The following is a 26,685-nucleotide window of genomic DNA, read 5'->3' as shown; positions in this document are numbered from 1 at the left end:
ATTCTAACAAATTAATAGCACTGAAGATCAAATTTCAGTTCCCATACCATTGCTTTGGCTACAGCAACACAGATAGATCTGCAGTAAATGGCATTTCATCATATAGTAAATTTAATGCTACTTTGAAATAGAAAAAGGTTAATGGTTCATTAGCAGTCTTTAAACGGAAGTCAGAATCTATTTGGGAGTCAAGCTTTAATGACAGACGGTCCTTTTGAAGTATAATAAAAATGTTATATCAAATCTTTCATTTTCTTATTGACATTACTGCTATCTACAAAATATGCTATAAGGGAAAGATAAAATAGGAAAAACAAAGTTAATAAAGTCCAACAGTTAAAGGTTTTAAAACAGTAGGTATTTTCAAAATAATATTAAATTTTCCCTTGCTGGAAACAGAAGAACTTAAGTAGTTTATATTATGAACCATCAGCTGGCTTGTAAGCAATCCTCAAACCCTTAAATGAGCAGTGAGTGCTCAGGATGGGTACAGTAGGCTTTATTGTGCACAATTATTGTATCTTTTCTAATTAGTAGGATACTAGTATGATAGAATATTTTTTGCTATGGATATGGGGTGTTTCTGATACAGTCTGTTTCAAGTCATGTTATAAATGTAAAGAGCACAGATTACATTAAAGACTTGATCTTGTATCTGTAATACATGACTGAAAAGGTAAGCATATTCCTAATTACCTAGAGAGACTTTTCAAGTGTAGGTGTTCCCACAGACAGCCTAGAGTTAAGATGTTCAGTCTGAATCCTCTCTGAATTTTACGAAAATGGTAAGGAATACTGAGACTAAAGAGTAAGCCTATATATGCTGAGAGACAGCTAATTCAGCAAGCATTGCATAAGGAGCCATGACTTAATCGTTCTCTGGAGCAGAAGTTATGACGCTTTGCTATCTCTGATACACTGGTATGTTTTTACATTGTCTTGAGTGGGACCTATTACCACCCAAAAGATTTTGAACTCAGATGTTTACGGCATACCACATCAGTGATGGGATATATGTAAATGAGTTAGAGGATCTAATGAGGGAAGAAAAATCTTTCAGTCCTAGATTTACATAGTGCTGTGACATTTACAAACAGCAGCTCAGTAACACATCCACCATGGGAAACTAAAAATGTGTGAACAGTGTATATCCCCAATCTGTGAACTAATTGGTAACACTTCTTTCCTTGAGAGATTTTAAGAGTAGATTTAGCATGAATAAAATTTGCTTTAGAAACTAAATTCTACAATTTATGAGCAGAATACGAAATCTCATGATGTATTTCTACCACTATGGTTAAAATTTCACCTAGAGGAACCACTTCCAAAAATGGAAAAGCACAGTACAGTTTCAATAAGCATAGTACTAAAATAATTTTCTAGAGAAAGCATTTTAACCATGTTATTTTCTTGTCCATTTTGATGTTTTTTTTACTGCTCAACAATATGTTAATCTGAGACAAGATTTGCCAGCCCAGATTTACTGAGGGCCAGACATGTTATACATTCATAGCTTTATAATGTGGGAGTACTCACATAAATTCTACTTAATACACCTCTATGGACACACTACAGATTCATCATTAAAATAGATTTTGGGTAGGTCTATTGCCATTTTGTTGCAATTCTTCCACAGTTTATAATTTGAAGAAAAAAGAAATAAATACCTGTAATGTATATCCTGGCTCACACTGAAATGACAAAACATCATTCACCATATATCTATCTCCTGATTTGATCCCATTGCTAGGAATTACTGGTTCTGGACAGGCAGCAAGGCCTACAGCTGAGGAAAGTAAACACAAAGATTGAAAAAACATAGATAAGTGGACAACAGCTCTTCATTGATATTCTCTGCTCTAATGAAGTTTTTCCACAGCATTGTTTTTCTTAAAACAACATTAATAAAAAATTTATTCCAACATTAAACTCAAATTTGTTTAAAACATAGTTTTCAGAACTGCCCTGCAGAATACAGATGGTATGACTGAAACACAAAAACTATATACTGTGAATGTACCAATTACTATGTCATGTTGCTATGATATACTACGCCATTTTATTGTCTTCAAACAGTATGGTAATTCTAGTATATTAAACAGCCTTTTTTAAATTATGGGGTTTTTTTCTTTTCTTATACTTGTGAAGGAAATGGAGAGAGAAAGAGGGAAACACATGTATATTCTCTCTTTTCAACAACAGATGAGCAGAACTACTGAGGTTCGGTGGTAGAGCCTTTTGAAACAGTAGCTAAAGGCCTAGGGTGTTCCTATTGTTTAGACAACCTCATTGACTATAAAGAATTTCAGACATCTAAAATTTAGTCCTCTTAACCCAAAACTAAATATTTGCATAAGTGTGACATGACTGTCTGTTCTTAACTATTTTTAAGCCAGGTGTTAGCAAACAGAAGAGTAATTTTACAAAGACTTTACATGATTAGTAATTTCTCAAATGTGTTCACTTAAATTTGGCAACCTAAAGTACTAGATTCTGATTTTTGCCAAGCACATATCACCTTTTTTTTTTTTTTTAACTTGGGTGCCTATCTAAAGAGTTTGTTATTCAGTACAACTAAAAATTAAATATCATCTCTGCTAGGCTCATAATGAACAAGATAGTTGAGAAACTGCTGATTAGATTAAATAATTCTGTGCTTTTAAGATTTTATTTGCAAACTGAGGCACCAGCAGAATTAGTTTGTTGGTTTATGTTCTGAAGACAGAATCTCATTCCCCTTATAATATTAAAAACTTTCTTTGAAGTCAAAAATAAATTAAAAATGTATAATATTAATTGTGAAGTCATTTATTAATTAGAGGAAGTTACTACATAAATATGTAACCGCTATATTTTATTAATAACTTTACACTCTAAACCTTTATGAATCTACTTTTCATCGCTCAAATGCAAATGCCTTACAAATCTTAGATACACATAGAAGAATTTTGTGTTTCCCACTTCACTCACAGTCACTTTTTGCAGCTCAAGATTTAGTTGAAGTATATATATTTTCCCTAATGAAACACACAGAAGTTTGAAATCGCTTTTATGCTTTCACCTGAAAATAAGATTGCTGAGTAATTTTTTTTTTTTTTTTCTTTCTTGGAAATAACTTCCATATTCCTGTATGTACTTTCTATGTCCTGTGATCTTGAGTCTTACTACATTTCACATTTTTCAGGAATGAACAGTGATAATGGCAAGCCATTTTAATGATGAGTGAAAGCTATCAAGGAATGAAGTGCAGTCTTCATAACAACTGATGGAAGAGTTATTAAACTAAATATTTTTAAATTAACATATAACAAATTATTTAATAGTTGCAAGTTACAGGATTTCCCTGAAGTAATTCCTTTGTGAACTGGAATCTATAATTTAGGAAAATATCTAAATGTACTTTAAAGATTTTCAGCAATTTCTACCACAGAATTTTGATGTTCTACCAATATTATCAACTTTCAAATGATGTTATGGTGATTTCATGTGGCCAGTAGGGATGTCATGTATGGTCGTTATATGGAACTATAATGTTCCAAATAGGCATGAGGATGCCATCATTAACTTCGATGGTTTTGGTTTTACTGCAGTTACCTAATATCATTCTTCTGGTCATTCACTCTGTATTCCTCAATAATGTAAATGTATCTATGCCTGGAAAATATCTTTGAATATAGGTACTAAATACCTGTGATCTGCATTTACACAAACTGCCTGTTTGCTCCAACATTAAGTGAAGGGTAATAATTCAAACTTCAAAAAATTAAAAAAAAAAAAATTCAAAAAAAGTATATAGATTGTTATTTATTAATTTGAGAATCCAGTGTTCAGACACAGTTTAAGTGAATCGAGACTTATTTCTACATTTCCTTACCCTTCCCACTCTTGAATAGAATATAAAATTAAGAACTTCTCCAAACTCACCATTATTTAACAAATAAGTACCTAACAAAGGCATTGTGACTGATTTGTTTATAGATAGCAATGTACCTGCTGAATTCTGTGAATATAAATTAATTTCATTATGCATAAGAATATAAGGTCATTTCTTGTCTTCAAGAAATTTGTATTTTGGCTGAACTCAGCATTCCTGTGTGTTGAGAGTTACAGGCCTGCAGTATTAAATCTGTATGAATAAAGTTACTTTTGCAGATATTTCTGCAGAAACAGTTTTATAACGGTGACTGCATAGCAATACTAAAAATGTGCTTGTAATATAGCTCTTTCTATCAATAGCATACAGAATTTAAATAGACTATGATCAGAAGAAAATCTTCAAAGTAGTTTTCTGTGCAACTGTTAGATACAGTTTTACACTATGTATTTTATCTTTAAGAGATACTAATAACTTAATAAAACCTTTTTATTTTTGCTAGCTGCTTAAACTTTGAATAATAATTTGTATATGCTACTTATTTGGTCTAATGATAGAATTTATAATATAAAATATTCTATCAGAATATCACAAAAACCCACTCTTAATTGACTCTATTTGATATACCTGACATTAAGAAGCAATATTACCTCACCAAAAGCAAAGAGAAATTTGGAAACGGAGTCAAATACTATTCTGAATCCTCAATCTCATCATTCTAATCATTACATAATACTAGACTAGTTTAGTTAGATAACTAGTTTAGTTAGAACTGGTCCAAAAATCTAAAGAATGCCTAGGAGAAATCAAACAAATTCTGGTATCAGGGCAAAAACTAGAGAACTTAAATATTCAGAGACTCTCAAATGCAATAAACTAGATTGTATGTGAACAGTCAGTAATAAAGGGAAAACATGTTGAATGTCAGGTCCAAGCAATCAAAAAAGGACAAGGATTGCTTAGTGCATGCTCTTCAGAGCTCAGATTCTGCTATGCAGTACAAGAGAGAACACATCAATGTCAAGAATGATAACCCTCTCTATGACCTTCTTCCACTTACTGCCTGATAAATACTTTCTTGGCTCCACTGTGGCATAAGACAAATATGCGTTACCTCCATAATTATATACATGCCTACAATTACCTCAAATTCTGTCCAAACATCACTGCCATTTCTGGCAGAAAGAAAATCCTTGCTGGCATATCTGACAATGTGAATGCCCATTAGTGTCCGTTTCAGAAAGCTGCAAACTGAACAACACAAAAATTTCTTGACAGTTTGACCAAAAGTCATCAGGCTTTCTTTTTTTAATTCCTTCCTCCTGTCCTTATGTGGCTAACTGAAACATATTGTTCTTTATTATATTACAAACATCAAACTGGAGTGAATTGTTCTTGCTGTTTTGATGATATCAAAACCCAAGCTGTTTCTTCCAAAACTGCATGCTTCAGACACCAGCCTAGAAAATGTATTTATCTCAGTGAATTACTGCAAGAAGGGTCAGATTCATATCAACAGCTAGTAAGTTGTATAGGTATACTGATAGGATCAGGAACTTGCTAAATTAAAAATGGCATATTTATGATTCACATCTGCTTTAACACAAGGAAAAAGAAAAGATTGCTGCACGGAAGAGCCACATTAAAGAGCAAATGGCATGAAAGATCTTAATCTAGACCTGTGAAAAAAATATGCTACTTAGAAGAATACATTTGATTCTCTGTTAGTATGATTTTTATCTTTGAATTTATTAGAGAACTTTATGATAGAGAAGTACTACAAAAGTCATTATTCTCTAATCTCCTTACCAGTGAATCCAAAACTTCAGCTTCTGAGAACCTTTAACACTTGAAAACATGCAATAGAGAAGCTTTACAAAAGGACACAGTAATTAAAAGTAAGCTTATAGTGGTAAAACAAAAGCTTACAAAAAGAATGATGCTGAATTGTCCCATACATACTATAATTTAATGTAATAAGGCTAGATGACATTAAAATAAGGCTAGATGCCTATTAAAATATCAGTTGCATAAAACAGGATTTTTACCAAATTATTTTATTACTAATAGATATATTTGGATATATTCACACAATATTGACTGATATTTGTGGCCTAAACATATGTGTCTCTGTTAAACATAATTCAGCTCTTACTAAAACAAATCTGACCGAGAGCTTCAAGCAGTTTGATGCATGACCAAACACACAGTATTTCCATATTTCTTGTTTTATTTGTTTGTATATTAAATAAAATATTGAAACTACTACTGAATTAATAAATGAGATTTTAAGAGCAACCTTGAAACATCAGTACCCACAAATTCAATTGAATTAAACAGGCACATTTCTAAACCATACCGTTTGGATAGTTGTTTCCTTTGTTCATTCAGATTAGAAGGAATTCAATCAAGTAGTAGGAATATTTACTTTTCCTACTGTTGTACATATTAGAAACACAACAAAGCACATTTTGATTGGACTTCTTGGCGGTTTTGAATATAATTATATTATTTATTCTACCACAGTTTTTTGGGAAAAAAACCCACATGCATATGAAGGATTAGTTTAAATTATTAATTCCTGTCTTTTCTACAGTTATCTGTTGCACATTTTACTGCTTTGTTTTTCACCATAGGATACTGAAACCATTTTAACACCTAAACCCCTTCTGAAATAACAAGAAACAATACCACACAGTGGCTTTCAACAATACTCTACAATTATGTTATGACCAGAATGAATCTTTAATAATGCACTGACCAATTATTTCTTTTAATTTGAGTGAGTTCATATATCTGACTTTGAAAACAAACAAACAAGCAAACAAAAACAAACAAAAAAAAAGACAAAGAAACAAAGAGAAAAAACACTAAGTCATCAGTTTGACTGTAGCATACAAATTAAGTATGACTACTCAACTTGGATGACCAATTCTTACCTACATTCTTGATGTCTAACACAAAAACATCTTAAAGTAAATGACAAAATTATATTGTTCACCATAAGACCTGTGTGTTTTTGAAGGCTACAAAGGGAATATGTGCACTGTCTCAGTTAGACATGAACCTAGATTTGCAGGAACAGACTGCCCAGATCCTTCCCATGAAAATAAAGGCATACATAGAAAGAACCCATAAGTGGAGAGGACAAGAGAAAGACATATTGCTAAAAGGAAAACAAATTTTGAAGAAATAAAACAATACTTATTCAATAATTTCAATTATCATGAAATATGTAGGATTAAAATAAGTTCTCATAAGTGGCTGAATGTTTTATAAAGTATTTATGAAATTCTATAAAGTTATTTTAAAACAGCAATATATAGTGTGGAATGAATATAAGATATGTGAACAAATGATAGCAAACTAAATATATTTTACTGAATGAAAGCAGGTTTCCTTAACATACTGATCTAAAACCAGGTATTCTTATAGCATTTATACTGGTGAAAATAAATTTTTAAGTAGAAACTCATCCATGTATTTTAAAATACTGCGTTAATGTACAATTTATATTCTAGAGAAATAACTTCTATTCTGCATAAATAATTTAGGAATGACTTAAGGACACTGTCCTCCACTGATCCTTCCCCCTTCAAAGTTCTTCTGGGATGAATGGAATGTTCCTAAATAATTCTCATTTCCTAATGTCATTATGAAGACACTTTGCATATAACGACATCAGGGCTCTGCAGGATTCTGGGATGGTTAGTTTAGAGCAGTTTTACTTACTACTTTAATTTGAAATGCATGCAGAAGATAAAGCTAGATGAAACAGTAATAGGTCCACTTTGTCTCTTCTGTCCCTGTTTTAGCCTGCTAATGTAAGATTTGAAGCTATTTGGAGTTGTGATTGGCAGCTCCTTATGGCAAATTGTTTTTTGTTTGTTTGTTTGTTTGTTTTCTGGTAATATCTATAGTTAGAAACCTAATTGACTTCACTGTAATTCCTAAAGGTCTTCTCACTAGAGAAGAAATTATATTAAAGTGGAAGGTCATCACTTCATTGTTCCAGGACTAACACTGTTTCACCTACTGAGAGTTTGCATAGGAAGTGTTTTGTTTTAGTTCTAATGATTTATCATTCTTGTTAATCAAGGAGCAATGAGTACATAGTAACTTTCATTGCATTTCCTGTTCATGTAGTATTTTCTATTCATTCTCCAAAGCTTTAAAACAAAGCTCATTTACTTAAATAAGTTTATTAAAATGTTTTAAATGTTTAAGGACTAAGCATTAAGCCTGGTTCCCAAGTTAAAAGAAAGTAAAAAAAAAAAAAAAATAAAAGCAATACAATGCAAAATGTGAAAAGAGGATTTGTAAATTTTCACCTTATGAAGTTTTCTCAATTTCAAAGATAGACACCTTTCTCTCTTTCCAAAACAGTTATATCTAAAATCATATTAAAGGATCCAGTGTTCTCTGATGCGTACATATAATTTCAGTTATTGCTAACTGTAAACTATGTATGTGTAGAAGAAGAAAAGAACTCTAAGGCTGTAGACCATGTGGGATGTAGGTATCCATGAAGTTTAGTATTTTGGTCCATTATATTAGAAAATAAAATGAAGCCATGATCTCTGTGGATTTCCCTCAAATCTGATGAAAAATCAGAACTGTGAATTTTTAATCTGTTTTGACTGAAAGAAATTATAGAATCATATAATAGTTTGGTTTGGATGGGACATTAAAGAACATCTAGTTCCAACCCTCCTACCAAAAACAGAGACACCTTCCACCAGACCAGGTTGCTAAAAGCCCCATCCAACCTGGCCTTGAACACTTTCAGGGAGGGGGCATCCACAACCTCTCTGGGCAACCTGCACCAGTGCATCACCACCCTCACAGTGAAGAGTTTCTTCCTTATATCTAATCTAAATCTACCCTCTTTCAGTCTAAAACCATTACCCCTTGTCCTATCACTACACTCCCTGATGAAGAGTCCCTCCTCATCTTTCCTGTAGGCCCCCTTTAAGTACTGGAAGGACGCTATAAGGTCTCCCTAGACCCTTCTCTTCTCCAGACTGAACAACCCCAGCTCTCTCAGCCTTCCCTTGTCAGGCAGGTTCTCCAGCCCCCGATCATCTTCATGGACTCCTCTGGACCCACTACAACAGGTCCATGTCTTTCTTATACTGGGGGCACCAAAGCTGGACACAGTACTTCAGGTGGTGTCTCACAAGAGTGGAGTAAAGGGGGAGAATCCTTTTCCTCAACCTGCTGGTCACGCTTTTTTTGATGCAGCCAAGGATACAGTTGGCTTTCTGGAATGCAAGCACACATTGCTGGCTCATGTCCAGCTTTTCATCCACTAGTACCCCCAAGTCCTTCTCTTCACAGCTGCTCTCAATCCACTCTTCACCCAGAAGAATCAAATGATTTCTCAGGAAAAAAACTTCATAAGCAAATCCATTCCCTTTCCACAAATGAGCAGAAACTATATACAAGTGCATTTTAATTCATAAAAGTGTTACTCAAATACTAAAATAAGCATAGCTATAAATAAAATACTTCCAATACAACCATTATTAAATTTTAATCAGAGGCACAGAATACCCACCAAATTTCTATAGCAAAATATTTTAAAGAACAAAATGACCTAGTTGAAAATGAGATAAAGTGTGCCCATCAATTTTAGTTCTCTAAGGACTAGTTACAATTTAGTCTTCTCTATGAACTTTTTGTCTATCCACAGGTAAAACAACATTAAATAACTAATTGTTTGCATCTACATTGCTGAAGTGTTGTGCTGGAGGTTTTTAAAATACATAAATACATATTAATTCTGGCTTGTGTTCATGATTATATTGTCATTTATTTCTATTTAATTTTATTTTCTTTTACATAACTAAGGGAAAGTTTTTCAGCTCAAATAAACTGGAATAATTATGTTGTTTTTTTTAAATGAATTCATACTGATACTAGCTCTTACTAACCAATAATCTCTCTTCAGTTCTGTGCTCTCTCTTCCTCTCTCTATTCTATTGTGTCCCCTCAGCTTGCTTTCTGATCAGGAAATGAGAGATGTTATATAAACCTTTCTGGAAATCTGTCATTCACTTTCAAAATACTAATTTTTCCATATGTCACTGAATTTTCTTTTGTTTGGACTACATAAAATCAAAGAGAAGTTCTACAATAAACAGTAGAACTGATGAATGGGTAAAAAGGCCTTTCTTACTGGAGGGTCCAGGATTCATTGCTTTCCCTCTGTCCTCAATAAAGACAAACTGAAAGAAGACAACAGAGTAGATTCCTGCAAAGCAGTTACTGACACCTTACAGAAAGTAAGAGAGAAGACCTTGTCACCTGCAATGATTTGAATCTCCATTGCTGCTGCTCAGCGCAACATCCTTTTCATGGACATATACAGAGCATATTGGCAAAAGAGAATAACTGCTAAGATTTCTTCTATAATTCCATTCTATAAAATTTTAAAATATGTATTTGAACAAGAATGGAAAACCGTGTGCCTACTTAAGTACCATCAACAATTGCCTACATCCAGGTCCAGCTCTCTTCTAAATGTACACATTAAACATAGGTCTCTGGCATCACAATGGTGATGTGTTCTTTATATATTAGATCTTAGTGCTCTACTACTTCTTACAAAATGTTTAAATATAAGCTGAATCTGAATGCTTGACCATTTTTCCTAGTAATTACAATACTTATACAAATCCTCTTACAGCTGCTTAGTTTGTATTATTAAGTGAAACAGCCCTAAAAGTAGATATTGAGGACACCCACTATGACTACTCAGACATTCAAATTTCTGTAAGATGAAAGAATTGAAATTAGGCCTCTTATATTATAGCTGAATGTTACAGCAGCAAAGCATTTTATTTAGAAAGACTGTGAATCTAACCTTAATTTCAGTTGCTTTTATCAAAAGTATCTGATGTTCTAACACAGCATTTAATGTTGAATGCTTTTTCCCAGACACCAGGCATTTTTGTATTTGCTTCAGTAAGACAACCCCTCAGGAAAATGGCTTTTTTATTCCAAATTTTAGATTTACTTCTGAACTATAGATCTTTGTTTTTCCAATATTGCTTCAAATAATAGGTGACCGAATGATCACAGGCTTCAGAATTCATAATCAAACACTAGCAATATCTGCATCTTGTTACACAGCAATATCTGCATCTTGTTACCTTCACCTGTACTGAGTTGCACTTGTAAAAAACCCAGGCCTTGAAATACTGGCACCACTGAAGTCAGTAGATGCTTTAACAGAGCACAGTTGTGGGACTGGCAATTAGGAGACAAACAAAAACGTAAATTCAAGTGACCTTGCATGCTCCCAAACACTTTTTACTTGTTCACAGAACACTTTTTTTTTTTTTTTTCAGGAGTCAAGGGGATAATAAAACTGATAAAGATAAATACTGAACTTCAAAATGTTCATTGCGCAGCAGCATCCTAAAATAAATCTACTTCTTTTCACTTCATGTGGAATTATACTTTCACTGAAGGTTAAGGGGAAAGGCTTGAGGAGGAAAACAGGCTGACCAACTGGGGAGGAGGGCTCCCCAGACAAAAAAAGAGAACTTTGTCAAAATAGTAGATTCTAAACAAAATTTCTGCAGAAGTAATAGTCTTATTTTCATTCTGCATCGCCATTAGAATGGTTGTATTCAAATAGACCTACAACATGCTTGCATATACATGCTTGAAATAAACAGGAAACTAAATGAAAACATTAAACTATCTTGTGGATTATATTTAGTTTAAAATATTTGTTATGACCTGAAAATCTAGTCTTTCAAAATTCCTATTTAAATTTTACACAATTTTTAATCTCAGTCCTAAACAGAGTTTAATAAAGATCATCCATGTATTTATTTACTTATGTGTATTTCTTAATAAGATTATTAAGAAGTAATTATTATTAAGAATATTAATATTTTTAGACTTTGATATTGGAATGCATATAATGCAAAAACAAACTCAATTTTCAAGAAACTACTTGAATGCCCTTCGTAAGAAAATAGATCCTGTTCATATTTAAAAATTAAAGAAGATATACTTTGTGACCTTTATCAAAGCATTCATCACACTGTTATCTCATCATCATATTATTTTTTTAGAGACTAGAATATTAGGAATACCTATTTCCAGTTAAAAACATTACTATGCAATGCTATGTGCTGAATTACTATTCTATAGTATTTAAAACTTCTGAGAGAAGTAATATAAACATGCATGTTTAAATTAAATATGAATATGTGAGAAAATACATTGATGATTATAACACCAAACCTCTGTATTTTAGAACCAAGATGCTCACAAAACATGAAAAGTTAATATATAGCAGAATTTGCCATTAAAATTCTTAGGTTATTCTGCTCTTACCGTAAGTGATTTACCAAGATAATTTTAGTATTTTCTTGTAGCTCTGAGATGATGTCTTTTTTTTTTTTTTTTTTTTAATTTACAGCAATTTGGTGAGGGAAACAAAATTGAAGGAAAGGAAAGAACAGCAAAGAATAAATATATATGCATGCATAAATAGGAAAAAAAAAAAAAAGAACGTGTTATCTGTTCTGGTTGTATCTATTTCTAAGCAGTAAAACTAACTCTTCTTTTTTTTTTTTTTGTTACTTGTATTTCAGAACTAAGCTAAAATAAGTTGAAAAAACCCTACTCCACAATTAATTCCCACCTTTCAAAAATGTTGTGAATTGCTAGGTTGAGTTGTTATATACTGTTAATTTGTGAAAGCTGTTTTCAGCAATTTCAAATGTCATTTCTTTTAAAATTTCAGTTTGATAGCACTTATATCACATCTATGTCAAAAAGACTTTGGTAGTCAGGGAAATAAAAAAAAAAAAAAACACAAACCAAAAAGAATGATATAAATGCCCTCTTTCCCTTTCCATATGCATGCTTTTTCCTGAAACAGTTTCAAAAAACAAGCAGTCTTACTTTTGTATTCCAGGTGAAAACCAGCTGCTGCCACACTAATGTCAGAGTGAAAATGCAGGTAAAGTTGATTGGAGGTGCTGTTCAACAATGCCGGCACAGTCGTACCTGGAAAAAAAAAAGTTATGGAATAAAGAGTTTTATACTGAAAAGAGATAACCAGGACTGAATCAGACAGGCTTATTTTCTTCTCATTATGTGCATGGAAATCTCAAACATTCTACTATGTTCTGCCTTTTCTCTTGAAGCTGCAAGAAAATTTTGATTACAAGCCATGATACTAAGAGGCTAGTAAGTACCATCCAACAAGATCCCATCATGTTTGGATGAAACTTCACTGACTTGGATAGAAAAAAAGAGGAGTAAACAGAGAACAATCACATAAGTAAAGGATTTGATTATGAGAACAAGCTCAACTGCCATCTGACTTTTTTCAACATTGTCGTGGTTTGAGCCTGGTTAGCAGCCAAACACCACGCAGTCACTTGCCCACCCTCCCTGACTTGGGAAAGGGGAGGGAATTAGAGGGGTAAAGGGAGACTCGTGGGTTGAGATAAAAACAGTCTAATAAGAGTAATAAAATAATATGGTGACAGTATAAACGGGTAATATACAATGCAATTGCTCACCATCTGCCGACCAACACCCTGCCTGTTCCCGGCTAGCAATCCTGAAACACAAAGATGTCACGGCAGTGATCCCGGAAGTGAGAGCATGCCTTCCCGCCCTCTCCTTCCTTTATATGGTGAGCATAACATCACATGACATAGAGTATCAGCCAATCCAGGCCTGGTGCTCCAATTGTGTTCCCTCCTTGCTTCTTCCATGCCTACACAGGCAGGAGCTGGAGAGTCCCTGAAACCTCAGTGTGCCATCAGCACTCCTTCAGCTACCAAAAGCAAACATGAACTCTATTCCAGCCCAAACCAGGACAATATCCACCCGTTATTCCATATGATTTACGTTATACTCAAATTCCATATTTCTGATACATTCTAATTAATTACTATCCTCTTCCTTGGTCATAGACATATGCACACAGATATCATTCCCTCAGTCCATGGGCCATCATTGCAGACTGTATCATGAGTTCATTTGGTCCACAGCTTCAGATTCCATCTGTCATAATAGTCCCTTCAGGCAGAAGGAGTGATGCTCAGTCTGTAGGGCGCAGGTGACCTTGGACCTGGCAGGAGGATGGCATGCAGTCTCTGTTGCAGTTGGAGCTGGTTGCTGATGTATCTGATGCTGTCGGTATTCACAGTCTGCAGCAGTCGCTGAACATCAGTTACTGAAAAAAATCCTGACTTTATCCAAGTTCATGTTTGCCTTCATGAATATGTTGCCATTAGCCTAATATGTATCAACCATAGCAAATCATTGATAGGGTGGTGTGGTGATTAATCTAATAGTTTACTGGCTATTTTCACCTAACATTAAGTCCCTTTGAGGCATATATCAGACTTCCACCTCCTTCTGCATTACCCACCAAGTGCACCCGGGTCCTTGTGCAAAGGTAATTCCACATATGGGCTTACCTTTACCTGGTATAGGAATAACCCAGAAAGTCTTCCCCAGAATGTTTTTAAGGTACACTACCAGGACTCTATCTCCATCTACAGTACGTAGAAGGTTTGACAGGGAAGGGCCAGCCTGGTTAGTAGATCCTCTAGTATTGACTAACCAGGTGGCCTTTGTTAAATGTGTGTCCCATTGTTTAAAAGTCCCACCTCCCATTGTTCTCAGCATGGTCTTTAGTAGCCCATCATACCGTTCAATTTTCCCAGAGGCTGGGGCATGATAGGGGATATGATATATCCACTTAATGGCATGTTCTTTTGCCCAGGTTTTTGTAAGATGATTTCAAAAATGAGCGCCATTATCTGACTCAAATCTTTCTGGGATGCCATGCTGCCACAGGACTTGTTTTTCAAGTCCAGAATAGTGTTCCAGGCAGTAGCATGGGGCACAGCCTATGTTTCCAGCCAGCCGGTAGTTGCTTCCACCATTGTAAGCACATAATATTTACCATGCCGACTATGTGAGAGTGTAAAGTAATCAATCTGCCAGGCCTCCCCATATCTATACTTTAACCATCTCCCTCCATACCAAAGAGGTTTTAACCACTTGGCCTGCTTGATTGCAGCACGTCTCACATTCACGGATAACCTGTGAGATACTGTCCATGGTTAAGTCCACCCCTCGGTCACAAGCCCATCTATATGTTGCATCTCTTCCTTGATGGACCGAGGAGTCATGGGCCCAGCGAGCCATAAATTTTTCACCTTTATGTTGCCAGTCCAGATCTACTTGAGCCACCTTAGTTTTAGCAGCTTGGTTCACCTGATGGTTGTTTTGATGTTCTTCCATCTGTCGATTTTTAGGCACATGAGCATCTGCATGGCGTACTTTCGCAACCAAGTTCTCTACCTGAACAGCAATATCTTGTCATAAGTCAGCACCCCAGATGGGTTTGCCTCTACGCTGCCAGCCACTTTGTTTCCATTGATGCAACCACCCCTACAGGGCATTTGCCACCATCCATAAGTTAGTGTAGAAGTAGAGGACTGGCCACTTCTCTCACTTGGTGATATATAAGGCCAGCTGGATGGATTTAACCTCTGCAAATTGACCAAATTCACCTTCTCCTTCAGCAGCTTCTGTGATGGAGCACCTCATACAAACTTCTGCCACATAGGCCGCGTGCATAGGACTTCATCTGGGTGTGTGGGTAGTTGTGCATTGTCTGGGACATAATAACAATCTCCTGCACAGCTAGTTTGTATCCTTCTTCCAATGGTCTTGTCAATGCCCACGTCCCTGGACAGGGATCCCAGCTGTCTGGCCTCTCTACCTTCTAACTCCAAACTATTGGCCCCACTATTACTTGGCTGCTCCAATGCTGGGTTAAGGTGCTCATCTGGATGACATCTGAAATCCTTTCTCATGTCTCGTAGTTCACTTAGGGATTGGGTGATTACCACTGGTTCTGCCTCCTCCTGTTCTTGTGATGGCCCTGGTTCATCATCATCTTTTACAGTGTGAGGTGATTTTTTTGTATCTTCTTCTGTATGGGAGCAACTGACACCATCATGGGTTTGTTCTCTGGTTCACCAGCAGTACTTATCACAGGGGTCAAATTAGCTAAAGTGCCTGTTGCCAGAGTTGGAGTGACTGCATTGTCTGGTGGAGGTGTCAGAGTGGTTGCAGTGCCTGGTGTTTTGTTCTCAGATCCAGAGACCTCTTCTTTTTGAGGGTACTGCATAACAATGAGCAGGGCTCAGTACACATGGGGCAAGCCCCAGCATGTTGCAATGATCTGTGTCTCTCTTGAGGTGTCGGGATGACAACACACCTTTTCTAAATATTTTACTAGCTTCTCAGGATCCTACACTTGTTCAGGGATACAGTTCCAAAGCATTAGAAGGCCCCACTGTCCTAGGTACTTGCCCATGCTACTCCACAGTCCCAGCCTCCCATAACTCTCCAACCTTGGGGTAGACCTCTGAGTGGTATTCAGAAACAGTGGCTTAACCCGAAAAAAAACCCTGAACCACATTCAGGTACACTACAGCTCCCATCAGTGAGACAACAACATTAGTGTGAGCATTCCACGGATATTCAGAATTCTCAGCATTCTCAAGCATACTTGCAAGTAGCCTGGAGAAGTGGAAGATGGAAGAAGGTATCTCCCCCTTGGGTGGGTTCTCCGAGGAGAAAAGGTGGAGGGTGTAATTCCTAACCCATTCCACTAGTTGCCCCCAGTGTACACAGATGATGACCATGCTGAGTACAAATGCCAAACTACTCTCAGGATTGAAGATTTTATCATGCCATAGATTAGTGCTACGTAATACAGCAATGCAAAAATCTTAATCCAGTTCCCATGGGTAATAAGCAGCAGTGTGGGGACTACATACGGCAAGTGATGTGATGTATAACACAAATGCATAAATGGAAGCGACGATTCTAGGAGCCAAGTGAATGACATTATACCAGGATGGACAGTCGGCATTATAACAAATTTGCTAGGACACACAGATCAATTCTGTTGTTATCTCAACCCTTCATGCCTCACATTGGGCGCCAAAAAGGACTGTCGTGGTTTGAGCCTGGTCAGCAGCCAAACACCAAGCAGCTGCTTGCCCACCCTCCCTGACTTGGGAAAGGGGAGGGAATCAGAAGGACAAAGGGAGACTCATGGGTTTAGATAAAAACAGTTTAATAAGAGTAATAAAATAATATGATGACAGTGTAGATGGGTAATATACAATAAAATTGCTCACCACCCGCTGACTGATACCCTGCCTGTTCCCTGCTAGTAATCCCAAAACACAAAGACACCACGGCAACAATACTGGAAGTGAGAGCCTACCCCTTCCCTCCCACTCCTTCCTTTATATGGTGAGCATAATGTCACATGACATGGAGTATCGGCCAACCCAGGCCCGGTGCTCCAGCTGTGTTCCCTCCTTGCTTCTTCCATGCCTGCACACAGGCAGGAGCTGGAGAGCCCCTGAAACCTCAGTGTGCCATCAGCACTCCTTCAGCTACCAAAAGCAAACATGAACTCTATTCCAGCCCAAAGCAGAACAGACATGCATATAATCCTGCAGTACAGAACAGAGAAGTCTACATTTTTTCACTGTGTCCAATCCACACCTTCCCAGTATAATGTTTCAACCACTTCTCTTAATTCTGAGGGTATGACAGGAAATGAAGAAACAGGTGTAACGCATTAAAAAAAAAATACACACTAGCTTTATCTAACTCAAATAACTGTAATGCAGTTGTGTGCCACTGACTTCAGTGTGTTCTACACAGCAAGATTATCACACACCTTGGACACCTTTTCCACCAGCATTGCTAAGTCTGATACTACATTTTTTGTTACCAAGTGACTAGTAACTCACATACTATAGTCTAAAACTTTAACATCTACTGAGGCTAAAAGTTATATCATCTTCTATGATTACCCTCAAAGACAGTATCAAGTAGCTAATGAACTTCAATGGTGGTTGCGTAAGAAATATGCAACCTAGCCATGGACCCCACTGATCCGGGCCCACCCATGAGCCCATGTCCCAGCCTGGCCTCAGACCGTCCCAGTCCCCAGAGAGATGCCCAACGACTGGATCTGGGGCTGCCCCAGTTCTCCCCACCTTCCCTGCTCCTGGCTGGGGCTGTGGGACAGGCCCTGGCTGCCAGGCCCTGCCCTGCCACCCTAGGGAGCCCCCGTCACTCCCAGCACCTCAAACCCAGCGATCTGCTGGTCCTTAACGTGCCTTGACACAAGGAAACGGTATTGTTATCTTTGTAATCTTCCTTAAGAAACACACTCCAGTGAATTCACCTTTCCAAATCAACTCCGTTACACCGTTTAATAGCACAGTTTAGTAAGTTCTTAGTAATAAATTGTACATCTGTACATCTGGACTGCATATTTAGAAGACAATTCACCGAGGGTGAATCGCAAGACTGTTATTTTACAGGATTTAGTAAGAAAGAGATCCCTCATGAATTTTATCATTTCTGAAATTATGCTTGGAATTCAGCTTCAATGTCACATTACTGGTTCAGTTTTGAGAACAGATCTCATGTCATGTTTAAATTCATTAGACCTCTCCCATACACAAAATAATTCTTCATTTTAAGGCTGACATTCATTATACAGAAGAGATAAATGCACAATAAAGCTATGCTACTTTATCTCCAGTGAAATACTTCTAAGGAAGAAAACTGTCATTTTCAGTTTCCCTGGAAATTAGGAAGGCTTTTAAGCTAAATCAATATGACAAACTTTTAGTCTAAAATAAGAAAATGTTTTGAGTTTTGATTATTGTTAAATGGAATGCTGTCAACAGGATCATGTCATCAGTTCTTTATCCAGTTTGTCCAATATATTTGCCACATATTTCACTTGCCAAAAGTTTATTACGCTTCATAATTTTTTTCTTCCTTATTGCCAATTTAATATACAGCATAGTTACTAGCATTTAATATAAAATTTTATAGCCTTTTGTACAGGGTCTGGCTGGGATAGAGTTAAATTTCTTCATAGTAGTCAGCACGGTGTTGTGTTTTGGTTTTGTGACCAAAACTGTGTTGATAACACAAGGATGTTTTAGTTATTGCTGAGCAGTGTTTACACAGTGTTAAGACCTTTTCTGCTGCTCAGGCTGTCCTACCAGGGAGTGGGAGAGAAGATGGGAGGGGACACAGCTGGGACAACTGACACCAACCGACCAAAGGGATGTCCCATATCATAAGACATCATGCTCAGCAATAAAATCTGGGGGAGAAAAGAGTAAGGGGGGGGATGTTGACAGTTTTGACATTTCTCCTCCCAAGTATCCATTACCTGTGATGGAGCCCTGCTGTCCTGCAGATGGCTGAACACCTGCCTGCTGATGAGAAGCAGTGAATGTATTCCTTGTTTTGCTTTGCTTGCACCTGCAGCTTTTGCTTTACTTACATCTCAACCCATAAGTTTTCTCACTTTTACCCTTCTGATTCTCTCCCCCATCCCACTGTGTGGGAGCAAGCAAGTGGCTGGATAGGGCTGAGCTCCTTACTAGGGTTAACCCACAACTCATTTTAATATGTAAATTTTGTGGTGTAAATTCAAAGTACTTAATTAAATATTCAAGTGAAGAAAATGGGGTTAATTCTTTCAGTTGGTCATTCATTTCCTTACATAATGCAATATACATCTGTACTTTAAATATTCATGAGGTCACCAGAGAAGTAAAATTCCACAAAATGCTTTACCTAAGCCAGAATCAGATCAGGCTTGTAATAGAGTTCGTAAGTCTGGGGTGTTATTCATGACTTAACCTTATATGAGATATCTCTTTCTCTTGGCTTGGTTTATAGAACATGCTCTTCTATAAAAATTGTCTTATTAAAAAGGAGTAAACCTATATATGCCTGATGTATACATGAAATAAATTACATGGTTTGTTATGTCCCAATTGTAGTAATTTGTTTTGTTCTCTGAGGTCTAGTGAGTTTGGATGAATACTGAATGCTTCATCTTTTTTTCCTGAGAAAAGGAGGCTATCAAGGATAAACTAAGTCAAATCTATCAAAGGCAGTTCCTTGAATATCAGTGCCAATTTATATCACTATATCTTCTCTATGAGAGAGGTAGATAAGATAATACTTAAAAAAAAAAATTATCTTTTATCACCTAAATCTAGCTAATCAAGAATTTACTAACATATTTTCTTCTGAAAATCTGTCTTTGAATTTGAATATTGACACATTTACAATACCTGAAATCTTCCCAAATGAGAACGTTTCATAATATCTCAGCTGATGCAATACAAATATACACCTTGTCTATATGTGTGAGCAAAGAAAGACATGTTCTCTCACACACCTATATAAGGAACTGTATCTTTAAGTCATGGCATATCCTCACCTGAAAAGCTCCCAAGACGCGGTGCTGTCATATCTCCACCATCATATATTTCAAGAGAGTCCCAATTATGTTCAGTGGCAAAGCTGATGACCTGGATCTGTAAAGCACCACGACAGAACTTTTTAAACCAACTAGCCATATGTATTTTCAAGTGTTATAGAAACAATAAAGAGAACCCTCCCCAAACAAAATATAAATATGCAGATAGAAACGAAAACACCCGAGTGAAAAAATGTAAATAAAAACATTAGCATTCACTTTTTAAATTGTCTTAACTTTTGTAAAGTATGACGCTAGATAATTAAGAATGATTTTGCATATATATAGCATTTTTACAAATAATTACTCAAAGTGAGCAGACAAGACAGACCTCAAGTCCCTCAGTGATATCCTAGCAGATAGAAAGGGTTTACATTTACATACAAGACTGAAGGATCATGACCTGCTTTCAATATTCTACACAGTTAAAAGAGAAAGCTGCTTCTTAACCATTTCTCATTCATACCCTCATGTAAAAATAAAGTAACATAGAATAAATCTAACAAAAGGAAAATATTGAGAAAAAAGTGCACAAATATTTCAGTTACCCAAAAAAATATTCTTACTGATTGCTATTTTCTGACACTTCTAGAAAAATAAACAATTATTTTTTAAACTGAACCACGAAGTACTTAATATTCCACACTTGACAGAATGTAGACTTGCCTGAATACCTGATCCCTCAGTCACTATGATTTTCCACACACAATTCAAGCTGTTACCATAAGGTTCAGGGTAACCTGGTGAAAGAATAGTACCTCTCCGCTCAGTAAAATTCCCACTGCATGGCACTGAAAGAAAGCATTATCATGAATTATTACAAAACCTAAACCATTTCAGAGAACAGAAAAGTAGTAATAGTTCTAATAAGATAATTATAATAAAACTCTTTTGTAGCATAAACACATAGACATAAAGCAATGATTTGCACTTAGAAAGCAATGTTATCTAAAATATATGAACAATATCAAGCATAAGATACAACCTGCATAAATAAACAGTTCAGAAGTGAACTTCATTTTGAGTATGTGTAGCCATGAACAGCCTAGCAGCACAACCTAATCATGTCTTACCTGAGAGTAGAAAGAAACTGTAAAGACATAACATTAAACACAATTCATGATTGACAGAAATCATGTGAACTTACCCACAGCCTAAGATAGATCAATTATTGGATCTAGCTGATAAAGCAGTGTGGTACATTAAATATTTTTACTGTATGCGCAATTGGCAATTGCTTCTTTAAGGTTCAAGAAAATAGAACTAAACTAAATAAAAAAAAAAATACAGAAAATAGGACACCTACATTATTTTTAGAACACTAATTAATTATAAATTCTTATGAATATCAATGACTTTTGGTTATAAATCCAAAGAGGGAGAAAAGAAAACCTTTCACCATTAAAAAAAAAAAAAATTGAAGTGCAAAACATTATCCCAGTGAAGGTCTACTGACAGACTGAAGAAAGTCAGCTAAACTTAACAATGCCTATCATTATTCAATGTATGCTATACTTCTACTCAGAAAGAAAACTCATTATCCCATGTATAATAGAAATATACAAGTATTGTGTAATAAAACAAGACACTTCTGTAGAATTAAATTCTGTCCTGTATTTCAAGCTGTAGATGAGTCATGAAAATAATGAATGTTCAAGAAAATGTGTATCACACTTGTTCATATCATCTAGTCATTATACAAAACACTATACTGCCTACCAGCCAGCTGGTACTCAATTACTTTTTGATATGGAAAACTGCTCTTTTAAATTGGGCATGGCTGATATTAATTGAAGGAGAGTGAATATATGTGTTAAATGCTATTTTCTGAAACAGTTCCTGAATTCTGATTCAGAGACATGTGTGACAGAACAGATGACTTAAATGTAATTGCTTACCTACACAGCTTGGTACTGTGTCATTCCACTGAGCTAAGGCATTAGGTACAGACTGACATCGAATAGCTTTTGAACCTTGTAGCAAATAGCCAGGACTGCACTCAAATCGAACTACAGAGCCTGCTGAAAACTCAGAGCCAATTCTCCTTCCATACCTTGGCTCTGGCACTGAGCTACACTGCGTATCACTTGTTCGTGGAACAGCTGCATAAAGAGAGAAAGAAGAAAAAAAAAATAACTGTAATTTGAATTCATGGCATTTATCTAAAAATATTATTAGACCACTGAACATGCTAATTGTTTCTTGTAGGACAGAGTTTAATTGTATTTGTCCCTTTTACTTGCTCTGTTGCTGTATTCTCAAAGAATGGTCTAATGCTCTCATGGCTGCTAGCTGGATTGCAGTTTTGGTCTGTGACCATGTACAGCTTGTACAGTACAGTGCCATGGCAGCTTGGAGAGCAATTGACTTTGAAAACGAGTCCTTAGGCGTAAGAGGATCAGTGGGTGTTTCAGCTCCCCTCTTTAATTACAGAATACTATACCTACCCCCTATTTTATTTATTAAATATTGAATTTTTGGCTTCTCATTAGAAGACAAGAAAAATAGTATGCTGTAGATAATCAGATATAAAACCAATGTAATATTGCACAAATATTTGATTTGTCATATTGGAGAATACAAAGTAATAACAATGTACCCTCAGGAGTATTTTGGTGTTTACAGTTTACAACAATGATATTTACCAATAATTTCTGAGAATTCATAAACCTGATGTGATACAAGAACTGTTAAAAGACTGTAAGCAACATTTAAAGAGCAAAATAACAAAATTAATTAGAAGCCCATGGATTTTATTTTCTCTTTGGCTTTGTTATTTATAGCCACTTCTTTATAACAGATATTTTTTTATACTTATTGACTCTTGGTATTGTGTATGTTGTTTGTGTATCATACTTTTTATTTCTACATTTCATTTTGCAGTTACTTAGTAAATGCCAAAAAAAATCTCTATATATATTTATAGAAAAATAATAAAAGAATAATTTCTATGCAATATCTATGTTTTACACTATAATAAAATAAATATATATTTAAAATAATTCTATTAAGAATAACCAATTTTGCCATGTGAGTGTCATGTTCAAAAGCATTGTTTGATCACTTTGGTTTCTTCAGGAATTAGTTTCAGGGAATCACTGCATCTAGATCTAACTAAAAAACACCATGAAAATTGTCTGTCATTTAGTCCTCAATTAACAAAGACACAGAATGGCACAGAAAAAAAGAAAGGGGAGAGGGAGGAGGTCAGACTTTAATCCTGGCAGATTTTCAAACATGATGTTTCTGGCTTACTAACTTATTTTAAGACTAGTGTAACAAGAAACAAGGTTATATTTAATTGTTTTACATTCTTACATTTAATTTTCTTTGCTGGATTGTAACAATAAAGAGAAATATTTCCATCTATTCATGTGCACATCTGCACGCACACACTTCTTCAGCTACCCTGGTCACTAAGTAAAAGACAAGGTGTGTGGAGTTTACATATACTCATTTTCATATTGATAGGTTCATGCTTTTCTTATTTCTTATACTACCTTTTGCTCTATTCAGAATCATATTTGTTTAAGCACAGTAGTTTTAAGTACAGGTAAATGCTCTAGAAGCTAATGTTTGTTGACAAGTTAGATAGAGGACACTAATTGAAATCAATCCTATCTTAAATCTAGCATGAAATACGCAACACATTTTAGCAGAACATTAGAAGTTCTCATTTATGATTACACTAGTATTTGTTCTAACAATTTTCTGTATTGTTACTTAGAATGACAGTTAAGTTCATGCAAATATTACTGAACGTAGTGAAAAGCTTTTTCAAAGATTTATAAATAATTGGTACTAGCAATAACAGTAAAATACATGCTCTTTTTATTAGGGTGCAGTGCATTGATTTGTCAGACAACATCATACAGCTACAGCAACACATTTTCTTCTAAATCAGTAGGTTAGATGGTTCTACAAGATTTTAGCTTTGAAAGTGTAATAAAGTTATAAAATGTATCCAAGACTGAAAGAAGTGATCAGAGGTAAACTAACATACTGCTGAAATGATAACTACACAATACAGCAAAACTAAAGCAAAGTTTTTTAAATGGTTAAATACTTGACATAGTATTAACAAACCACTTCCCTTCCAGAAAATTTAATACACCCGCCTTTGTTCAAATAAATGGGATTTTGTGATAAAGTTTTGAACAGGACCTCAGTATCACCCAGCTTCTATGTGAATCTTGTTCATGCATACAGTTCTAATCATGGCAGGAAATTTTCCTGCGCTTGTGAAAAAATAATGAAGAAACCATAGTCCAAGAGTTTCACATAGTCACAGTTCTTCCTGATTGTAACCTGCAGACTAGTTAAAGTCTGCCAGGTCAATTCAACTGATCGAGCCTTCTCCTTTTTGTTTTCTTTTACTGGGATTAATAGACTTTTCTTTATCAAATGGTCTACAGTACAAGCACTATTTTACTCAAACCTTTTTTTTTATTGTATAATGCCTTTCAGCTGACTAGGTGATGATGGCTGCTCTCACATCCAGCCACATAATGATCATATGCCTAGAGATTCTGCCACATGATTAAGCATTGATCCATCCCTTGGTCAGGACTACCTGCTCAGATGGGAGTTCTGGTCATGAAATAAATCATTTGAAGTCATGTGATAGCAAAAGGTTCAGTACATTGTTGTGGACAAACAAATTTTGACTCATGGAATTTATACTTAATTATGTTTAATTTAATTTATTACTAATTAACATAAATCTCTGATCACTGATTCAGGAGTTAAGAAAGAGGATACAATCAATTAAACAACCACTTGAGCAGTTTTCCTTCCCTCTCCCCAGGCTCACCTTCAGTCAAACACCTATCCTCCACCTTCCCTGCCTCTACTTCCTTTTGTCTATCTTAGGTCCACCAGTGAGGTGAGAGGTAGCACAGGAGGCTGGGGTCACATCCTTTCTTTTTGCTTGTTTTCCTCGGCTGTGCTTAGTATTTTACTCACTTCTCTCTCCTGTTTTTTGATTCTTCAATTATTCACAACACTCTCTTAACATACCTGCTCCAGCGTGGGTCACCCATGGGCTGCTATTGCTCAGAGATGTGCCCCTACTGCAGAATAGGCCTTTCACAGGCCACCAACCTCTCTGAGATGCTCTTACTCCAGCATGGATTACTGTCATCATTTGAGCCTACTCAGCAGCTAAACACCACGCAGCTGCTCACCCACCCTCCCCCCACTTGGGAATGGGGAGGGAATCGGAGGGGCAAGGGGAGACTCACAGGTTGAGATAAAAACAGTTTAATAACAGTAACAGAATAACACACTGACAGCAGTATCAACAGGTAATGTACAATACAGCTGCTCACCACCCACCTGCTCCCAGCTGGCTATCCCAAACACAAAGGCCCCACAGCAACACTCCCAGAAGCAGCAGCCCTTCCCAGCCCACTCCTGCCTTTATATAGTGAGCACAATGTCACATGACATGGACTATCGGCCAATCGGGGCCCAGCCCTCCAGCTGTGCTCCCCCCGCCCCCGCACACAGGTGAGGGCACTGGGACCTGGGGAGCCCCTGGGGTCTCAGGGGGCTGCAGCACTCCTCCCGCTGCCAGACCAACGGGAACTCTAGTCCAGCACCAACCAGGACAGTTACCCATAGGCTGGAGTCACTTTTTATTGTGACCACAGTTACTGCAGTCACTTTAGGAGTGTTATCCTTTTGGCACCGAGGGTCTCTTTCCATGAGTGTGTCTCCAACAGTCCCTCCAGCAGCTCATCCACAGAAGCATTTCTGGCCCAGAGCAGTTTTCACTGCCTCAAATATCTTTGAGAACAGGCACTACACGCTCCTTTGACTGGTGGAAGTTTTGGTGTGTGAGAGGTTGTTTATACAAGCTTCAGAGGAAGCTCTTTGTGAGTGGCACATGGTACCTTATGATCTCCTCCCCTACAGGCTACCACTACAACCCCCTTCTAGCTAAACTTTTAGCTTTACATGTGTCTAAACCTTACCTGTCTTCCTAAGAGGCTATATGACCTGAATTAAAATTTCAGCATCACTCCTGGAGTATTTTTCATTCACGGTGTGGAAGAAATTCTTGTTCAGCCTTTTTTGGGTATGCTACCTTTCCCTATTTAATTTTTCACCCAGTTCCTCAAAAGGGAGAGAGCTTCAGAAGAAAATCCTTGCTCAGAGTCTCTAACCCTCACCTGGAGTCCACATCTGGAGAATCCCTACAACAGCTGTGCAAAGGTAAAGGCCCCATTTTAAGGATCAGATTAAAGAATATCCTATAATTATCAGTAATCACAGCTGGAAATTTGCATACATGCATTGTAATCCAAGCAGATTTTTTTGTGTAACTAACATTTTCAGCACCTCTCAACAAAGGATGTCAAATCATCTGGTTTCATTATAATATTGACTTATGAAAGTTATTTTCATGTGAGCA

General features: G+C 36.3%; 1 protein-coding gene across 2 annotated transcripts in view; it reads right to left on the bottom strand.

The window, feature by feature from the left end:
* Nucleotides 1–26,685, bottom strand: part of CSMD1 (CUB and Sushi multiple domains 1) — a 1,179,538-nt gene that overhangs the window by 157,834 nt on the left and 995,019 nt on the right. For both annotated transcript variants that reach the window (XM_042802880.1, XM_042802881.1), the window contains exons 34-38: nucleotides 22,166–22,369; nucleotides 20,934–21,058; nucleotides 20,229–20,325; nucleotides 12,806–12,910; nucleotides 1,668–1,786 (exon numbers count right to left, since the gene is read on the bottom strand). In XM_042802880.1, the coding sequence (XP_042658814.1) occupies nucleotides 1,668–1,786; nucleotides 12,806–12,910; nucleotides 20,229–20,325; nucleotides 20,934–21,058; nucleotides 22,166–22,369 (650 nt within the window). The remainder of the gene's footprint in view (nucleotides 1–1,667; nucleotides 1,787–12,805; nucleotides 12,911–20,228; nucleotides 20,326–20,933; nucleotides 21,059–22,165; nucleotides 22,370–26,685) is intronic.

The sequence above is a fragment of the Tyto alba genome, unplaced genomic scaffold (assembly GCF_018691265.1).
Source record: "Tyto alba isolate M040663 unplaced genomic scaffold, T.alba_DEE_v4.0 Super-Scaffold_40, whole genome shotgun sequence".
NCBI lineage: Eukaryota > Metazoa > Chordata > Aves > Strigiformes > Tytonidae > Tyto > Tyto alba.
This window is presented reverse-complemented; position numbering and strand designations above follow the sequence as displayed.